The 19,624-nt window shown below is 43.4% G+C and overlaps 1 protein-coding gene across 3 annotated transcripts in view; it reads left to right on the top strand.

The window, feature by feature from the left end:
• klhl15 (kelch-like family member 15) overlaps nucleotides 1-19,624 on the top strand; it is a 73,535-nt gene that overhangs the window by 51,129 nt on the left and 2,782 nt on the right. The window contains exons 1-3 of one of the 3 annotated variants that reach the window (XM_060900001.1): nucleotides 7,761-7,837; nucleotides 9,664-9,751; nucleotides 12,662-13,373. In XM_060900001.1, the coding sequence (XP_060755984.1) occupies nucleotides 12,669-13,373 (705 nt within the window). In that variant the 5' untranslated portion in view covers nucleotides 7,761-7,837; nucleotides 9,664-9,751; nucleotides 12,662-12,668. Of the gene's footprint in view, nucleotides 1-7,760; nucleotides 7,838-9,663; nucleotides 9,752-11,958; nucleotides 12,061-12,661; nucleotides 13,374-19,624 lie in introns of those variants that run through there. The other 2 variants (XM_060900000.1, XM_060899999.1) reach the window with 2 other exon arrangements.

The raw sequence follows: 19,624 nt of genomic DNA, 5'->3' as shown, positions 1-19,624 counted from the left end.
CGTACGTGTGTCTCTCTCTCCCTTCCGTACGTGTGTGTCTCTCTCTCCCTTCCGTACGTGTGTGTCTCTCTCTCCCTTCCGTACGTGTGTGTCTCTCTCTCCCTTCCGTACGTGTGTGTGTCTCTCTCCCTTCCGTACGTGTGTGTGTCTCTCTCTCCCTTCCGTACGTGTGTGTGTCTCTCTCTCCCTTCCGTACGTGTGTGTGTCTCTCTCTCCCTTTCGTCCGTGTGTGTCTCTCTCTCCCTTCCGTACGTGTGTGTCTCTCTCTCCCTTCCGTACGTGTGTGTCTCTCTCTCTCCCTTCCGTACGTGTGTGTCTCTCTCTCCCTTCCGTACGTGTGTGTCTCTCTCTCCCTTCCGTACGTGTGTCTCTCTCTCCCTTCCGTACGTGTGTGTCTCTCTCTCTCCCTTCCGTACGTGTGTCTCTCTCTCTCCCTTCCGTACGTGTGTCTCTCTCTCTCCCTTCCGTACGTGTGTCTCTCTCTCTCCCTTCCGTACGTGTGTCTCTCTCTCTCTCCCTTCCGTACGTGTGTCTCTCTCTCTCTCCCTTCCGTACGTGTGTCTCTCTCTCTCCCTTCCGTACGTGTGTCTCTCTCTCTCTCTCCCTCTTCCGTACGTGCGTCTCTCTCTCCCTCTTCCGTACGTGTCTCTCTCTCTCTCCCTCTTCCGTACGTGTCTCTCTTTCTCTCCCTTCCGTACGTGTGTCTCTCTGTCTCTCTCCCTCTTCCGTACGTGCGTCTCTCTCTCCCTCTTCCGTACGTGTCTCTCTCTCTCTCCCTCTTCCGTACGTGTCTCTCTTTCTCTCCCTTCCGTACGTGTCTCTCTTTCTCTCTCTCTCTCTCTCTCCCTTCCGTACGTGTGTGTCTCTCTCTCTCTCTCTCTCTCTCTCCCTTCCGTACGTGTGTCTCTCTCCCTCTTCCGTACGTGTCTCTCTCTCTCCCTCTTCCGTACGTGTGTGTCTCTCTCTCTCTCCCTTCCGTACGTGTGTGTCTCTCTCTCTCTCCCTTCCGTACGTGTGTGTCTCTCTCTCTCTCCCTTCCGTACGTGTGTGTCTCTCTCTCTCTCCCTTCCGTACGTGTGTGTCTCTCTCTCTCTCCCTTCCGTACGTGTGTGTCTCTCTCTCTCTCCCTTCCGTACGTGTGTGTCTCTCTCTCCCTTCCGTACGTGTGTGTCTCTCTCTCTCTCTCTCTTCCGTACGTGTGTGTCTCTCTCTCTCTCCTTTCTGTACGTGTGTCTGTCTCTCTCTCTCTTCCGTGTGTGTGTGTGTCTGTCTCTCTCCCTTCCGTACGTGTATGTCTCTCTCTCTCTCTCTCTCTGTCTCCCTTCTGTACGTGTGTCTCTCTCTCTCTCTCTCTCTCTCTCTCTCTCTCCCTTCTGTACATGTGTGTCTCTCTCTCTCTCTCTCTCCCCCTTCTGTACGTGTGTCTCTCTCTCTCTCTCTCTCTCTCCCCCTTCTGTACATGTGTGTGTGTGTCTCTCTCTCTCTCCCTCTTCCGTACATGTCTCTCTCTCTCTTTCTGTCTCACTGTATTTCCCTCTGTTTTTTTCCTCTCCATTTCCCTGTCTGTCTGTCTCTGTGTTTCTCTCTCTTTCTGTGTGTCTGTGTGAGCATGTCTGTGTCTCTCTCTGTTACCCTGTCTGTGTGTCTCTCTCTGTGTTTCTCTGTCTGCCTGTCTGTCTCTTTGAGTCTCTCTGTGTGTGTGAGCGTCTGTGTTTTTCTCTCTCTGTCTCGGTGTGTCTGTCTGTGTCTCTCTTTTTCTCTCTCCCAGTGAGTGTGTTTTTCTCTCTGTGTGTGTGTGTGTGTGTGTGTGTGTGTGTGTGTGTGTGTGTGTGTGTGTGAGCATCTCTGTTTGTTTCTGTGTCTCTGTCTGTGTGAGCATGTCGGTCTCTGTCTCTCTCTCGGTTCATTAGTCAGTGACTGGCTCAGTGTTTGTGGTTTTCTTTAAATCCCCTCGATAGGTGTTGGGTTGTTCTGTGCAGGTCACTCCATCTGTTCTTTAAAGAGTAATGGAGTGTGGAACTCTAAATCCCTCATCTGCATTATAAACACGAGTCGCATTAACACGGTCACCTCTTCGCTCTGGGGCTGTTCAGTTTTAATGATCTCATCACGCTTCAGCAAACTTTTGCTGGACTTTATAGTAAATTGTTTTTGTGATTGTCTTCCACATGGCAAAGTGTTTTATTTATTTATTTGGTGGTGGAGGGGAGAAAACTTCTCTTCATTGACACCTTTTTTTTATTATTATTATTTAGCAGGTTTTCTTTCCCCCTTTCACAAACAGATTTGATGTGAGTTTAGTTTATTTGCTGTCACGTATTTCAAAGTTTGAACATTGTGATCATAACTACCTCACCTTTTATTCTGATTTACCTGATCAATATATTAATTTATCATGTAAGAAATAAAACATAATGCTGTATAGTGACGCTGTGAGCTGACAGGAAGCTGAGTTACTGTTACCACAACAAAAATGAGTCTTTGCTTATAACCGCGTGTCTTGAAGTGTTCTATTCCTCTTTCATTCCACAGTTTGCTAACAGTTACTTTTTTTTCTGAAAGAATGGCATCTTGTAGTTTTTATCCATTTCTAGTCACACTTAATGTTGTGGAACAGCCACAAGACAAGTTACCTATCATTGTTGGTTATCACAAGTTAATCATCACTTATCACTAATGTTATAGCAGCTACAGTTGTGAAAAAAAAGCACATCCCATGGAAGTTGTAGACTTTTCTCAATATGTTTAAACTAGATAGAGACTGTGACTAAAGTCCCAGTGATTTGTAGTAGCTCTTACAAACTGGGACATCTGGTCACCATGTCCTATAGATCCGGAATGGTAAGAGATAGAGAATGATGCTTAGTTTGGGGGGGGAGCCCATTTTTCATGGATCATTCCGGTTCAGTGATCCAGATCAGCACCAAAAGTCCCAGCAACTTGCACTACGTTCAGACTGCAACCTGAAACAACCCATATCCGATTTGTTGTGAAATCCGATTTTTTTGTTAGGCCGTTCACATTACCAATTATATGAGACTTGTATGCGATCTCCAGTATGAACGGAAAACGACCCAAAAGTGTCCCGCATGTGCAAATTGACACGTAATAAGCACATCTACGTAATACGTAAACAAAAAAAAAAGCGCACTCTTCATGTTTAATGTTGTTTTTTGTTTGTTTAATTATCTGGTTAGTGTTAAAGTGTGAGGTCTCGTGTGTGTTTTTGTTTCTGAACTGAAATGAAAACGTGTAGCCTGGTAACGAGGGTTGACTCCTAAATGTCTCTCTAATTTCTATACAAGTGCACTACATGTTACTAGGAAGTAATGGATTTTTAAACTCTATATAGTGCACTCGAGCTTCAGTAGGCAGTCATTTGGGATACGGCCGCTGTATTACCAAACTCTTAATTCAGGCTTAATAATTTGCACATATTTATTTCGTCATATTAATAAACTTTTTCTACATTTTTATAAATATTTATTTAGATTGTTTATAGCCAGCTGAATTCTGCAACTTCTCTCAGCGCTGGCTCAAGGTGCATAAACACCAGTGCAGTTTGCTATGGAGATGAGGCGAGACCTGGCGATGTGGTTTTTGTGGCGGCGGCTGCGGAACTTGCACAATAATCTGATTAATGTGGGCAGCAGACTAATGAGACCAAAGGTGTCAAATTACTGGAAATTTCCAGAACAATCTTATAATCTTGTAATACAGGATGGTTTAAGTTATAAATCAGTTGTAGAAACTGTTTTATTTAATCAGGCTAACAGATCAACATCCAGGTCCCTACCAAATCCACCATTAGCTTGATCAATTCTATAGAAGTCTATTTAAATTCTGAAAACTGTACAAATGTTGTTGTTTTCCACCAAAGAGGCGGGATTAGCCAACACAGAATAGTGACGTTTGTCTCTTGTTGATGACGTGTAGGTCGCATGAATGCGACCTGTCCGGTCAGACTGCAGTCGCATGTGAAAATATCGGATATGCATCGGAATTAGGACCACATATCCAAGCGGCCTGGGTCGCATGTGAAAAAAATCGGATCTGTGTTGTTCAGATTGTCAATAACAAATCGGATACAGGTTGCATATGGGCAAAAAAATCGGATATGGGTCATTTCAGGGTGCAGTCTGAATGTAGTCTTAATTCAGCCCAGAGGTATTCTGCGTGTGAAATTTGGTGATTGGTTGAAAACCAAGGGAGAAATAGTGTCCTAAAAGTTAGGAGGAGGAGGATCATGATGATAATAATAATAAATTAGAAAGATCCTGAGTGAGAGTAACAATTTGTGCCAGCACTGCTAGCCTAAATTAACAAGTAAACATTTCACCCTTTTGATACAATGCCTACCAATAAAGGTGATATACTTGAACAAAATGAGGGAAATTGGCACTTTGTCATTATTCAATAAAAATATCCCTAGATGTAATATTCTTCTGTGGAGAAAGTAAGTACATCCTTGGATTCAGAAGCTAGTATTGCCCCCTTTAAAGGGCTGATGACACGAACATGACTCTATGCAATTTCTTAAATAAACTATACAACATGGCAAACATGTTAGATTTCTGTTATAATTACGTGAAAAGAAGCTGTTGTTATGCGAATATCCAACTTTTAATTGCACAGCGCAAGAAAACTGGGTCCGTGGCTCGCGGCCATGCTGTGACGTCAGCGGGAGAACACGCTGCGGTTCACTGGCTGTTCTTCTCTGGTTCTACTCAATGGAAATGGCCCATGAAAACGCCGGTGAACTCTCTAGTGCTAGCTCTTCCTCTTCTGGGAGTCCAGAATTGTGTTGATCTCTTCCGAATAGAATCTATGATAGCCTACCCTCTTTACCCTTTGCCTCTTGTTGCTAGGTGGCAGTTACATGAAAGCCACAAGCTTTCACAAGCAAATACATGACTGATATCACGCCGACTTTATGATTACATTTATGATTATCATGTAGAATCTATAGCTCTCCGTACCTTTATCTTATGTCGTTTCACAACACATGTTCTGACAGGAGGACTGTCTTTGGATCCGGCGTAGCTACTAGTAGACCCCCTCCGGAATACTGGCAGTGTTGCCAGATTGGGAGGTTTCCCGCCCAGTTGGGCAGTTTCAAGTGCATTTTGGTGGGTTTTGAACATATTTTGGGCTGGAAAACTTCAGCAGTATCTGTTGCCAGATACTGCTGAAGTTTTCCAGCCCAAAATATGTTCAAAATGCACTTGAAACTGCCCAACTGGGCGGGAAACCTCCCAATCTGGCAACACTGTGTAGGCACTGCTGATGGTAGTAACACACATTTGTGCTGAACTGAACACCCAAGAGATTTTTTTTAAGCTGGGAAGGATGTCAAAACAATCCAAATCGAAGTGTTCAGAGCACAGGACGGATGTTGGTGAGGGCTCCCACTTGTCACGAGTGCGCCTGACTTGCCTCACCCACTTCGCATGCAGCTCGGGATCTCTGGGAAACTTGAATAAACTTACCCCATCCATGTGGGTTTTGGAGCAAAAGCCGGCAACACAACCCGAAGGCATAATAACATTTTATATATATATATATATATATATATACTAATAATGACAAACTGAACACCTGTCGCATCAACAACAAACTGGTAAGTTAGGAGGAAGGTTCTTTCGCTGACGTCATATAGCTCCTCCTCCTCTTTCGTCTCCTGGGTGCTGCAGCCCCGTCAAATTTGCCCAAATAGCCGCGTTTTTTATCATAACTTGTAAAAAAGCGCCTTCGTGAATTAATATGTGGATCATCCGGAATTACTTTTTATGTTATAAAACATCCCCAAAGATGTCAAAAACGTGTCATCAGCACTTTAACAGAAACAACTTCTTGTAGGTGTTTTGCATAACTGTCCACCAATTTCTGATATCGGCTTGCTGGAATTGTTGACCACTCTTCCATGCAAAATTCCTTTAGATGAAAGATGTTTGAGGGGTTTTCTTGCATGTACTGCCCTTTTCAAATCTTCCCACAACATTTCAATGGGGTTCAAATCTGGACTTTAACAAGATCATTCCAAAACCCTCCGTTTCTTCTTTTTGAGCCGTTCCTTGGTGGATTTGCAAGTTTGCTGAGGATCATTCTCCTGTTGAAAGGTCCACCTCGGGTTCAGCTTTTGAACAGATGGCTTCCCATTATTATCTTAAAACACTCTTTGATATGATTCAGAATTCATAGTTGAATCAATGAATGCAAGTTTTCCAGTCCTTGAGGCAGTGAAGCAACCCAAAACCATAACATTTCCATCACCATGCTTACAATTGGGGTTCGGTTCTGCTCCTGAAAAGCCATCTTTGGTCTGTGCCACAGCTGTGCACTCTTACTATGGCCAAACGACTCCCTAGCTTTGATTCGTCTGGCCAGAGCATGTTATTCCAAAAGGCCTGGTCTTTGCCTATATGTTTATTAGCAAACTGTAGTCTGGCTTTAACGTTCCTTTTGGACAGCAAAGGCTTTTTCCTGGCGCGCCTCCCATACAGGTCAAATTTGTCCAATCTCTTTCTGAATGGAGATGTTTGCACTTTCACACCAACAGTTGCAAGAGTTACCTGCAGATCCAGTGATGAAATTCTGGGGTTCTTGGGGACCTCTTTTAGCATCAAACAGTCTGCTCTTGGGCTGAATTTGCTGGGGCGGCCAGTCCTGCACAAATTGGCAGTTGCTTGAAATCTACGCCACTTGTAGATTTTCCTTACAGTGGAATAACTTTTTTTTTTTTTTAATTAATAATTTAGAGGGTTTTTTTTAAATCCCTTGCCAGATTAATAACCTTTTTTCTGAGGTCCCTGGAGAGCTCTTTAGATCTTGGCATGATGACCCCACACAATTCAACAGCAAAGAGAACACCAGACCCTAGATGTCAGGTTTAAAGGGATCCTCCAATGGATTTATTCTCAAACTTATTTTAAGTCAAAGTAGTCCCAGACTTCAAAAATCAAACTTTCATTTTCTGAGACCAAATAGTGTTTGAGAAAAAGTATTTTCTTTAAAATGCCAGATGGACTTCCTGCAGTGGTGACACATGCGATGACCTCAGGTAGCGGTCACTTGGAGCAACGAAAGTATTTTTACCAAATTTAAAAACTGATAAATAAGTATGCCTCATTGTCACACATACATTCCACAATGATGCTAAAAAGAAAGCACAAGCTGGAACTAGACCGCGTTTCCACAGAGAAAATGCCAACTGTGCTTCCTCAGCTGTGGCAAAGTGTCATTGACAGAAACTGGATCAGACATGAGATCTCGCGCTGCAATTTTTTTTTTTTTAAATGATCTAAATAACCCTAGATGTCATGTTTAAATAAGATGGGTTCCACCTGCATCTCCACCTGCCAGTGTTGTAGTCGAGTCACTAAACCTCGAGTCCCCAGTATTCAAGTCCACGTTGTGTCCGAGTCATTAAAAAAAAATTTCAAGTCGAGTCCACTATTGATCTGAGTCCAAGACTCCAACCGCACCATTTGACAGTGGCTGTTTCAGCACCATTAACATCAGTTTCTTCCTGAACATGACATATGAACAGGTGACTGTGCGTTCTCTTTGTCAGGGAGTGTCACGCATTCTATCTGAGATGGTTGGGAGATGGATGTAAGTGCAGAAGGTGTGTTTTATTAATACAAGTGAAGCAAGGTAAACAATCCAGAACGGCAGGCAAAATCGTAAAACAGTGAAACGGGCAATAGTTTGAGCGAGGCACAAACAGGCTATCATAGACGAGGCAGAATCAAAGACGAGAAACAGGAAATCAGGAAACCAAACAAGGAAATAAGGCTCGGTAACGTGTCAGCAACGCAACTCAAGACTTTGCAAAGTAAGTGTGCTTTCACAGTCTTTTTATATAGGCGCACTGATTGTGCCTTAATCCTGTGCAGGTGCGAGTCGTTTACGGCACACGGGCTGTCCGGAGCGCGCCCGAGAGTCTATCTGATGCATGCACCAAGGCATGCAGGTATGACACTCTTGCACGAAATTGGTACAAAATTCATGTAAATATAAATATCTCATCTCATTATCTCCAGCCGTTTTATCCTGTTCTACAGGGTCGCAGGCAAGCTGGAGCCTATCCCAGCTGACTACGGGCAAGAGGCAGGGTACACCCTGGACAAGTCGCCAGGTCATCACAGGGCTGACACACAGACACAGACAACCATTCACATTCACACCTACGGTCAATTTAGAGTCACCAGTTAACCTAACCTGCATGTCTTTGGACTGTGGGGGAAACCGGAGCACCCGGAGGAAACCCACGCGGACATGGGGAGAACATGCAAACTCCACACAGAAAGGCCCTCGCCGGCCACGGGGCTCGAACCCGGACCTTCTTACTGTGAGGCGACAGCGCTAACCACTACACCACCGTGCTGCCCGTAGATATAAATATCTTGTGCCAAATTATTATGGCATGTTACCAAAAAAAAAAATCCAAGTCCTCGTCTCCGATTTATGAGTCCAAATGCAGTTAATGCACGAGTCCAAGTCCAAGATTGAGTCATCAGTGCTCGAGTCCAAGTTGAATCACGAGTCCTTAAAATTGGAGCGCTTGAGTACTACAAGCCTGCCACCTGCAGGAGGTTCTAATCAATGGCACCTAATCTGGAACACCTGATTCTAATTTTATGGACTTGAAAGTGTCATAACTGTAATAACTTTTTTCCAGGGTGAGCTTTTTTTTTTTACTTAAATTATGAAAATGGCTACAAAATGTCAATTTTGTGTGTTTGTTGGAGTATACCACCTTTATCTGTAGGCACTGTATCAAGGAGAGTGAAATGTTTAAGTCTGTTGAGAAAAGTCTACAATTTCCATATGACCATGTAAACAGTAGTTCCCTCATTGGCCTTTCTGTTTTCTAAGTTAATAATACAAAAAAAAAAACATGCAGGTCGTCAGGTTGCCAAGAAACAGCAGGAGTTACAAAACTTACCGTTACAAAATGCTGATAAATAACGTTTAAATAAATATCTCCTTAGAGAAACGTTCACCGCATTAATGATTTATACTTTTTTTTTTTTCCCCCCCTTTAACAACATATTTTATGAATGTATTGATTAGCCTGTTAGGCTGAGATTAGATTGCTGTTCCACCATACGAATCCCTATGAATAGTTATCAGTGTGGTAAGGATGATGTATTAAAGCGAGTGTATTAATATAACGTTATCAGATGAGTTACTGTAATAGAAAATTAATCAACACCTTCTGACTAATCAGATTTGACGATTCAACAGGACTGTAATCGGAGTGATGGTTCTGTCCACGTTGTTAGACTTTTTTCTCGAGCTCTCAACCAGTGAACAGAATTGTGGGATTGTCTTTTCAAAGAAGAACACAGGCAATATTTCATCCACGTAAAAATAATTGTGGACTACTGCCCTTATGTTGGTTTGAAATGGAAGCTACAGCATGTGTTCGGATCGCATTTTAGTGTCCATGATGATGTCCAGTCTCGTCTTCTGAATCAAGTGTACTGATAACATGTTAATGCATCGTGTGGGTTCCCCCCCCCCTGCAAATTATGTAATTATTTATACGCTACTAAAGTGTTGCAAAAATATGTATATATAATTTTTAATCTGTGTGAAATGTGTAGGAGTGTTTGTGTTGTCCATGCAGTAAAATCCTTGTTTTTCACACATTAGAACAAGGGAAACACAAGCAAAGGAAATGTGAGCGTCCTCTCAGCACACTGACAGCGAAGCCGCCGATCGGCCAGGACGCCTCCGAAAGGTACGAGCACAAAGATACCAAGAACTACTTCTTTTTTTTCCCCTTTTTAAACTACTTTTTTTTTTTCAATTTTTAAATAACTGGATTATTTGGATTATTATTATTAACTGGATTCTGCCTGATGAAGGTCTAGCGACCGAAAGCTTGCTATCTCAGTAAAGAAATCATTGCACAGACTTCAAGTGTGCGGATTTGTATTCTATTTACTCAAAGTTTTCACTTAATCCTGCACCTTTCCACAGATGAGCGGTGATCTTTGATTCCTTTAAATAACTGGATTATGAAAAATAATATTAACCAAATGAAATTATAATAAATAATTATTTGTTGAAGATTAGGCTCATATTTGATGAGACTTTGCTTGCTGTACATTTTTAAAACTCATTATTTTAAGGTTCTGACTGCAAAGTTAAATCCTGGGCAAAATGTTCTATTTCTATCGCTGTTGGAGTTTCGAGATGTTTTGCTGCTACACACACCATGACTCCTATGTGGAAATGTTTGGCTGAGATTAAAAGTGTCCCGCGTTTTATGATTCCGGAGATTGCTGGAGCAAGTGAGCAACAATACCATGTGACCACCATGGGGCGTGTGTGTTTGACCTACTTTTAATCGAAACAAGTCGGCGTTGGCAAACATGGTGGACTCGGCTCTCCCGCCAGCTAAAAGCCAGCGGAAAAGAAAAGGAAAGTCTGCCTAGTGAGCGCAACTGCAAGATAGAGTACGGTTAGATGACGTGTCATTTTTCTGGACAGATAACTAAATAATTCTAGCTAGCACTTAGCTATCTTAGCCTTAGAATGCATGGGCTCGACTCTGCAGTAGTGAGTATGGAGTTGTACACCTAATGTTTTGATCTTACAGAGGAAGAAACGATAACACTAAAGCAGTAACAGAGAAAAGATATATTCGTCTTTTGTTTCACGGATTTATTTGCGAATGTCAACCATAAATTACATACCTGTGACTCAAAACCCCTTTTCCACCAAATCAGTTCCAGGGCTGGTTCGGGGCTGGTGTTGGTTCACAACTCGTTCAACTTGCGAACCAGCTGAGAACCAGTTTGCTTTTCCATAGCTCGGGGTGCTAAGGGGAGCCACATCATTACGTCACTGTATGTCAGTTACGTCGCTGGGTTTGCATAAACCTTGGCGTGAACATCGAAGCAACAACAACACGGAGAAGAAGAAGCAGCAGCAGCAACAACAACAATGGATGACTGCTGCTTTACTGCATCCATGATATCTCGTCACTTATTTAAAAATGGCGACCTTTCTTGGTCTTAACAACTCCACCCCCCCGCTGACATAAGCGGTTCTTTCCTCTGGGCCAGCAGAGAGTTGGTGCTACCCTGGAACTGGTTTTTCTGGCCCCAGAGCCAGTTCTTTGTCAGTGGAAACAGAAAACCTGGTTCCAAACTAAGCACTGGCCCCGAACCAGCTCTGGAACTGCTTTGGTGGAAAAGAGGCATCTGAGGTCGATGCAGAGTCGCGATGTTTTCCGTGCGCCGCCATCTTGGTAGGACCCAGTGCCATAATTATGCTAATTAGTTAAAACTCCTCGCGTTCGACTGAGGGCCATACTGTTTACCTCAAGAGGTAGGAAAACGGTCCCAAAACGGAGAAAAGCAACCCTCAGCACATCAAAATGATCCCATCTCATCCACATTATATTGTTCTTGCGAGACATAGGAAAATGCCTTGCACAATTTAAAAAAAAAAAAAAAAAAAAGTTTAAATTTCAGATGTCTTTGCAGTCAGCACCTTTTAATTGAAAGAGAAACATCGTACTAAACTGGTTTCAAACATTTGCACTTCAGATAATCTTTTGCTGAGATTGTGGTGCTAGAGCTAGTTAATTAGCTAGCTACTGAATAGCCCTCAGTAATACAAAGTTGAGCTGTTTTCATTTCCAGGAAGGCTTTGTTGGTTTTCTTGATGGATTCTAATAAGAAATTAGCTCTTGAGTACAAGCATTTGGGACACGTCCCTAGTTTTACTGTCAAGGCTGATTGAATGGGCTAATTATACGCACGGAGTTCTTGGTCGTAATATTTTTCTCAGAAATATCACATTTTGTGTCTCTGAATGACTGTATGTAAAAAAGGACAAACAATATTTTGGTGAATTTATTGTAAATGTTTCACATGCGTTTACTAACTGGGACATTTTGTCATATAGATGAATATTTGTTGACTTGTCATTTAGGTGAATCCCTCAGAAAAGAGGTTTTTTTCCTACGGACACAAGGGCCACTGTCCTCTGATTGGCTCGGACACCCCCCAGTGACATGCCCGTGGCCAATCAGAGGTGAGTGTGCAGTGTGTGTGTGTGTGTGTGTGTGTGTGTGTGTGTGTGTGAGGAAAGAGAAAGTGTGGAGCAGCAAAGTTGGCTCTCAGCATCACAACCCAAACTGCTGAGGTGTGAATGTTCTTGAAGTCCTTCCAGAAGCTTCTTTAGCATCTGTCAGGTTTTTTATGTTTGCGTAAGCTCAAAATCACATTAACTGTTGAGAAAAAAAAAATTAGGGTGACAGTTTATGATTAGTCTTAAGAAGAATGTTTTATTACTCTATGATAATACTGTAGATGACTGGAAGGTGTGCGGTTTTTTTTTTTCTTTAAGTTTTTTTTTTTGTCCTTTAGCAGTTGCTGTGATGTATGAATACATTTAAGTATAGAATATTAAAACTCACTGTTACCTCTAATTAACTTTCATAATGTGACTTCCATTAAATTGCCATTTTATCAGGTACAATGACCCTATAGGATACCTTGTAGGAGCATAACTTGCCCCCATCCCCTCCCTTTACCCTTTTTGAGTGAAAAGATTCTTTAGGAAGGCATTCCGACTTCTAATAATGTGTGTTCTAAAAATGTGTTTGTTTGTTTTTTTCCCTCCTTCATTGAAGGTGCTTAATGGCTGGGGACGTTGAGGTGTACCTGTCACAGGTGCATGATGGGAGTGTGTCCTCAGGCTTCCGAGCCTTGTACGAGGAACGTCTCCTGCTGGATGTGACACTCCTGATAGAAGAACATCACTTCCAGGCCCACAAGGCCCTGTTAGCCACACAGAGTGACTACTTCCGGGTCATGTTCACGGCAGATATGCGCGAGCGAGACCAGGACAAGATCCACATGAAGGGGCTGACAGCGGCTGGCTTCGGCCACGTCCTTCGCTTCATGTATTATGGCTCGTTGGAACTCAGCATGCCCACAGTGCAGGAGATTCTGCAGGCGGCCATGTACGTGCAGCTCACTGAGGCTGTGGAGTTCTGCTGTTCTTTTCTGTTGGCCAAAATCTGCCTGGAGAACTGTGCCGAGGTCATGAGGCTGCTGGATGACTTCAGTGTAGCTGTGGAGGGCGTGCAGGAGCGGCTGGACGCCTTCCTGCTGGAGAACTTTGTGCCTCTGATGGCCAGGCCTGACTTTTTGTCCTACCTGAGCCTGGAGAAGCTGGTGGTGTGTCTGGGCAGTGAACGGCTGAGTCGTTTCCCGGAGATTGAGCTGTACGAGGCTGTGCAGGCCTGGCTCAGACATGACCGACGCCGCTGGAGACACACAGACGCTGTGGTGCAGAACCTGCGTTTCGGCCTCATGACACCAACGCAAGTGTTTGAAAAGGTATTGGTGATTTTTTTTTTTTTTTTTTCTCTTTAAAGAATCTAAATCAAGTTTATTGCCATGTACATTCTCACTGATGAGAATCTGTAGTTAACCATTTTCTTTTCTAGACCTGTCTTTCCTAAATAATAAGTATTTCATAATGCCTGTGGCAGTGTTGTAAAGTCACTAAACTTTGAGTCTGAGTCCAGTCTCGAGTCCTCAGTGTTCAAGTCCAAGTCATTAAAAAAAAATTCGAGTCGAGTCCACTTGTAGAGGCTCGTTCGTAGTGAGACCTTGAGAAAAGTGCTATAGCTTACGCTGACGAAGTCTCTGTCCCAAAGTAACTGTTTCCACTCTGTGTCCATGTGCCTTGCAATAAATCCACTTGAAACGTCCTGAAAGTTGAACTTTAATCTTCGTTTAACTATTACAAAGGTTCTAAGATACAGAGAGTCAATATCAGAGAGTCAGGTAAGAAAAACTGTTCGCTTCCACGGCTTCTCGAGATCTACCCTGAGAAGCGCAAGACCGTTCTTATATAGCTGAATGAATTCTAATTCTAATTCTTGAGAAGTGTGAGACGGTTCTAATTCTTGTTCTAATTCTTCACATATGAATTCTTAAGAAGCGTGAGGCAGTTCTAATTCTTAACATATGAATTCTGATTCTTTTAACTTGCCACATATTATTCATCATCTTAATCATGAAATAAACTACTTATATGAAATTATATATACCATGTAACATAAATTGTAATTCACATCTATATGAATTCTACTTTGGCCGTTACACCACTATTGATCCAAGTCGAGTCCGAGAACAAGACTCCAACCGCACCATTTGACGGTGGCTGTTTTAGTGCTATTAATGTTAGTTTGTTTCTGAACATGACGTATGAACAGATGAATGTGCATTCCCTTTATCAGGGAGTGCGAAGTATTCTGTCAGAGATGGTTAGGAGACGGATGTAAGTGCAGAAAGTGTGTTTATTAATACAAGTGAAGACGGGTAAACAATCCAGAACGGCAAGCAAAATTGTAAAACGGTGAAACGGGCAATGGGTCAAGCGAGGTACAAATAGGCTATCGTAGACTTGGCAGAATCAAAGACGAGAAACAGGAAATCGGGGACCAGGAAACCAAACAAGGAAATAAGGCTTGGTAATGTCAGCAACGCAACTCAATACTTTGCAAAGTAAGTGCATTTTCAGTTTTTATATAGGTGTGCTGAATGTGCCTCAATCCCGTGCAGGTGCAAGTCATTTACGGTGTGCACATGAGTCTGCTTGGTGTGCGCGATGTCCAGAACATGCTTAAGAGTCTATCTGATGCACGCACCAGGGTGTGCAGGTGTGACACACTTGCACGAAATTAGTACAAAAATTAATGTAAATATCTTATGCCAAATTATTATGGCGTGTTACAAAAAATAAAGGAAAAAAAAAATCTGAGTCCTCGTCTCCAATTTACAAGTCTAAATGCAGTTAATGCATGAGTCTGAGTCCAAGTCAAGTCACGAGTCCTTAAAATTAGGGCACAAGTCGGACTCGAGTACTACAAGCCTGGCCTGTGGTAACTGTGTGTTGTAATGTTGGAATCAGAATCAGGGTGGCACGGTGGTGTAGTGGTTAGCGCTGTCGCCTCACAGCAAGAAGGTCCGGGTTCGAGCCCCGTGGCTGGCGAGGGCCTTTCTGTGCGGAGTTTGCATGTTCTCCCCGTGTCCGCCTGGGTTTCCTCCGGGTGCTCTGGTTTCCCCCACAGTCCAAAGACATGCAGGTTAGGTTAACTGGTGACTCTAAATTGACCGTAGGTGTGAATGTGAGTGTGAATGGTTGTCTGTGTCTGTGTCAGCCCTGTGATGACCTGGCGACTTGTCCAGGGTGTACCCCGCCTTTCGCCTGTAGTCAGCTGGGATAGGCTCCAGCTTGCCTGCGACCCTGTAGAACAGGATAAAGCGGCTACAGATAATGAGATGAGAGATGAGAATCAGAATCAAGTTTATTGCCAATTCTATTCTCACATACAAGGAATTTGCTTTGGTGATTTGGTGTTTGAACAGTTAAGACAGCGTTTCTCAACCTTTTTTCAGTCACAGCACCCTTCAGAAGTACGCAAATTCTCAAGGCACCCCCATATAAAATATACGCAGTCATGCTGATCATACACTGACCCCGGCAGTGACATTGTGACATGGGAAAGGGGGTCGTGAGACAAATTTTGATGATGCATGAGGCGGCGATGATCTGCGTTAGTGTAACTATCGTTTTTTGGAATTTTAATTCATTTTATTTATTTCAATGTTGGAATATATAATTTTTTGATGGCACCCCTAATGAAGCCAGACGGCACCCCAGGGTGCCGTGGCACCCTGGTTGAGAGAGGCTGAGTTAAGATAAAATAATTAAATAAGTTATATAAACAGAATTAAAAAAAAAAAAGAATCTAAAATATACAAATTTTGAAAAGTGGACATATTTAAAGGGTATGTGCAGGGGTTGTTTTGAAGTCCAAGCTGTACAGTATGTCTGAAATGTGCAAAAATGGGTCACATGATGAAGGTGAAGTCATGGTATGAATGTGTGGGAGGAAGAGAATATGTGCAATGGGTTCAATAAATAGCCAGGCTGTGCAGTGTGTGCTGGAATGTGCAATAAAAGTTCACAGAATGAAGATGTATGACATGATCATGAAATGTGCAAAAATTGTAGTTTGGAGAGGAAGTGCGTTAATGTCATAGATGGGAAGTGTGAGGTTCGAGTCAGTGGGGGTCTCTGACCTTGTTGATGAGGCCAGCTGCAGTGGGGGGGGAAGCTGGCCTTATGGTGTGATGGTTTGGTTCTAATGGACTGCATCCTCCTACCAGAGGGGAGTGATTTCAAAAAGTTTGTGTCTAGGGTGAGTGGGGTCAGCCACAATCCTTTCTGCTCTTCTCAGGGTCCTGGACTTGTACAGGTCCTGAAGAGATGGAAAGTTGCAGCCTATCGTCTTCTCAGCAGAGCGAATGATGCGCTGCAGTCTGTCCTTGTCCCTGGCAGTGGTAACAGCGTACCAGACGGTGATGGAGGAGGTGAGGATGGACTCGATGATGGTGGTGTAAAAATGCACCATTGTTGTCTTTGGCAGATTGAACTTCAACTGCTGCAGGAAGTACATCCTCTGCTGTGCTTCCTTGGTGAGAGAGCAGGTATTCGTCTAGTGCCCAGGAAGCGGAAATAGTCTCCAGAGGTTACTGGGGAGTCAAACAGGGTGATGGGGAGGGTATGGCAGAGCTCCTCCTGAAGTTGACAAGCATCTCCACTGTCTTAAGAGCATTAAGTTCTAAGTTGTTCTGCCTGCACCAGATCTGTTGGGTCTGTAGGTGAACTGTATGGGGTCCAGGAGTGGGTCAGTGATGGCTTTATGGTGATAAAGTACAAAGTGCTTGAAGGATTTCATAACCACAGGAGTCAAGGCAATGAGTCTGTAGTCATTTAATCCTGTGATCCTTGGCTTTTTGGGGACAGGGATAATGGTGGAGGCCTTGAAGAAGGCTGGCACATCTCCAGTGAGGTGTTGAAGATGTCTGTAGAGACAGCTGATCAGCACGGTGCTTTAGGGTAAATGGTGAGATAGAGTCGGGACCTGCTGCTTTGCAGGGGTTCAGCTTCTTAAAGAGCTTGTTGACATCCCTCTCCAGAATGGAGAGACTTGAGGCTGTGGTGGGTGGATGGGTGTCCAGGGTGAGAGGTTGTAGAGAAGCCCTGGCAGCATTAGAGTTGGAGTGTGGGGTCATGGGCAGTGATATTAGGACAGTCCGATTGTCTTTCAAAACAGCAGTAAAACTTATTCAGTTGGTTGGCCAGGCGCAAGTTGTTAAGAGTTGGGGGGGCTGAAGGTTTATAGCTGTTGATCTGTCGGCATCCTTTCCAGACAAATACAGAGTTGTTGGCTGAGAACTGGAGTTGGGGTTTCTCAGAATAGTCATTTAGCTTCTCTGCCTTGCTTAACCAATTCTTCGACTCTTTAAACCTGTTCCTGTCCCCACTTTTGAGCACTTCTTCCTTTTTTGCAACCTTAGCTGTCTGAGCTTGTCTGTAAACCAGGGTTTGTTATTATTGTAACTCGCCTTGGTTCATGATTTGAATGTAGCAGTCCTCAAGGAAGCTTGATGTAGGGCAACACAGCCTCTGTGTGCTCATCCAGCCTATTGGTAGCAGTCCTGGACACATCCCAGTTTGTACAGTCTAAGCACGCCTGAAGATTCTCTGCAGCCTCCATTCAAGTCAAGTTTATTTTTATAGCAATTTTTCACAATAGACATTGTTGCAAAGCAGCTTTACAGAATTTGAATGACTTTAAACATGAGCTAATTTTATCCCTAATCTATCCCCAAAGAGCAACCCTGTGGCGACAGTGGCAAGGAAAAACTCCCTCAGACAACTGTAGTCCTCAGCTGTAAAAACATTACTGTAAGTGTGCAGAGCGTCTTCCAAGTGTGACTATCAACTGTCCATATGGGGGCCGTCCTCCACAGGAGCGATGTGATGAGACTCCAGCCAGACACAGGGCACCAGGATGGATCAGGCAGGTCTGAGGAGCAGAAGAGGTCAGCATCTCGATCTCAGGATCGGCATGTAACTCAGAGGGACCGACAGAGTGGGGGAGGGGGGAAAAGAGAGGGAGAGAGAAAACACCGGTTGTTGGGTATGTCCAATGTCACCTGATGAGTAGGAACAGTATACGTTTTGCGCTGAGCATAAGCAGGGACTCCGGCAAAACTAACTATGACAGCATAACTAAAAGGGGAGAGCCAGAAGGTAACACAGGCATGAGGGAGCCCCGGGACATAAAGCAGCCAGCCACTCCACCGTCAACAAACTCAAGTGAGTGGGGGACTGGCAGCATCCATACATCCCAGTTTACCAAACACACTGTCTGAGGGCCCTCCAGATCTACTCCTTTACCTCATAAACACTCTTAACAAAAACCTTGACTAAACAGATGTTTTCAGCCTAGACTTGCACTGAGACTGTGTCTGATTCCTGAACACTACTTGGAAGGCTGTTCATTGTCCCACATCTTTGATGTCCTTACTACAGGTTTCCTCAGCTTTAATTTCTGCCTGTATGCAGGAATCAGGTGGACCATGACATGGTCAGAGTAGCCCAGTACAGCACGGGGAATGGCGTGATGAGCATTGTTGACTGTAGCGTAGCAGTGATCCAAAATATTCTCCTCTCTGGTCGGGTATTTAATAAACTGTTTGTATTTGGGGAGTGCATGACTGAGGTTACCTTTGTTAAATTTGCCAAGGACAATAGCTAGGGAGTCAAGATTAGTCTGCTCCACATCCAGTATCTGACTGGCCAGCATGTGCTGTGCATTCTGCATGTTGGCCTGCGGTGGAATGTAAACACCGACCAGAATGAATGAAACAAACTCATGGGGGGAGTAGAACAGTGGGTATAGATCAGTAAGCACCATACCATCATCATGCCAGTGATGTTTTACATAAAACCTTACTACCTGTTGGAGTAATATTATGTCTCATGCTGCATTCCCAAGTACTGATATCAGCATTGCATTGGAAACAAATGATTGGTTTTGCCTTAATACACTGCAACCCCACTATAACGAACTCCCTTACTATGAACTTTCGCATATAATGAACTAAGGTTGTGTCCCCTGCCTTTAATGACCATGAGTCAGAGCCTTAAAAAAAAAAAAAAACTCACTGAGCAATGTGTTCCTCTTCCCCCAGAGACAAACAATAAGTAAACAAGTCTCCAGTCAAGTTAACGATGGGTGTTAACACCATAAAACAAAAACTTAACTAGCCTAGCTTAGGTGTCAATCACTAACAGTTATCGAGAATGGCAATCATGGACTTAAAAAAATCCCTTAAAAGGGGCTTTATTTTATGAGCTAAAAGCAGTTTTACTCGAGTCTGTACTCCGTAGGCATTGTTGTCATGGCTACTCGTAAACGTAAGATGCTCTCTGTCTGCCAGAAAATGCAGGCGATAGACAGATGTAATTGCTGGAAGAGTTTTATTTAAAAGCACACTGGCAAACAGATCCAAATCAATGATCAAAATTCAGAGTCAAGAAACAGGCAATGGTCAAGCAAGGCACAGACGAAGAGCAAAATACAAAACAGTCAGAAACCAGAATATCAGCACAGTGCTACAAAAGGCTTGGTAACATGAAACACAAGGTACAGCACATATACTTCGCAAAGTCTGTGTGTACTGAGAGTCCTTATCGGCATGTGCTGTGATTGTGTGCTAAT

Source organism: Neoarius graeffei, chromosome 19, assembly GCF_027579695.1.
Source record: "Neoarius graeffei isolate fNeoGra1 chromosome 19, fNeoGra1.pri, whole genome shotgun sequence".
Lineage (NCBI taxonomy): Eukaryota > Metazoa > Chordata > Actinopteri > Siluriformes > Ariidae > Neoarius > Neoarius graeffei.
This window is presented reverse-complemented; position numbering and strand designations above follow the sequence as displayed.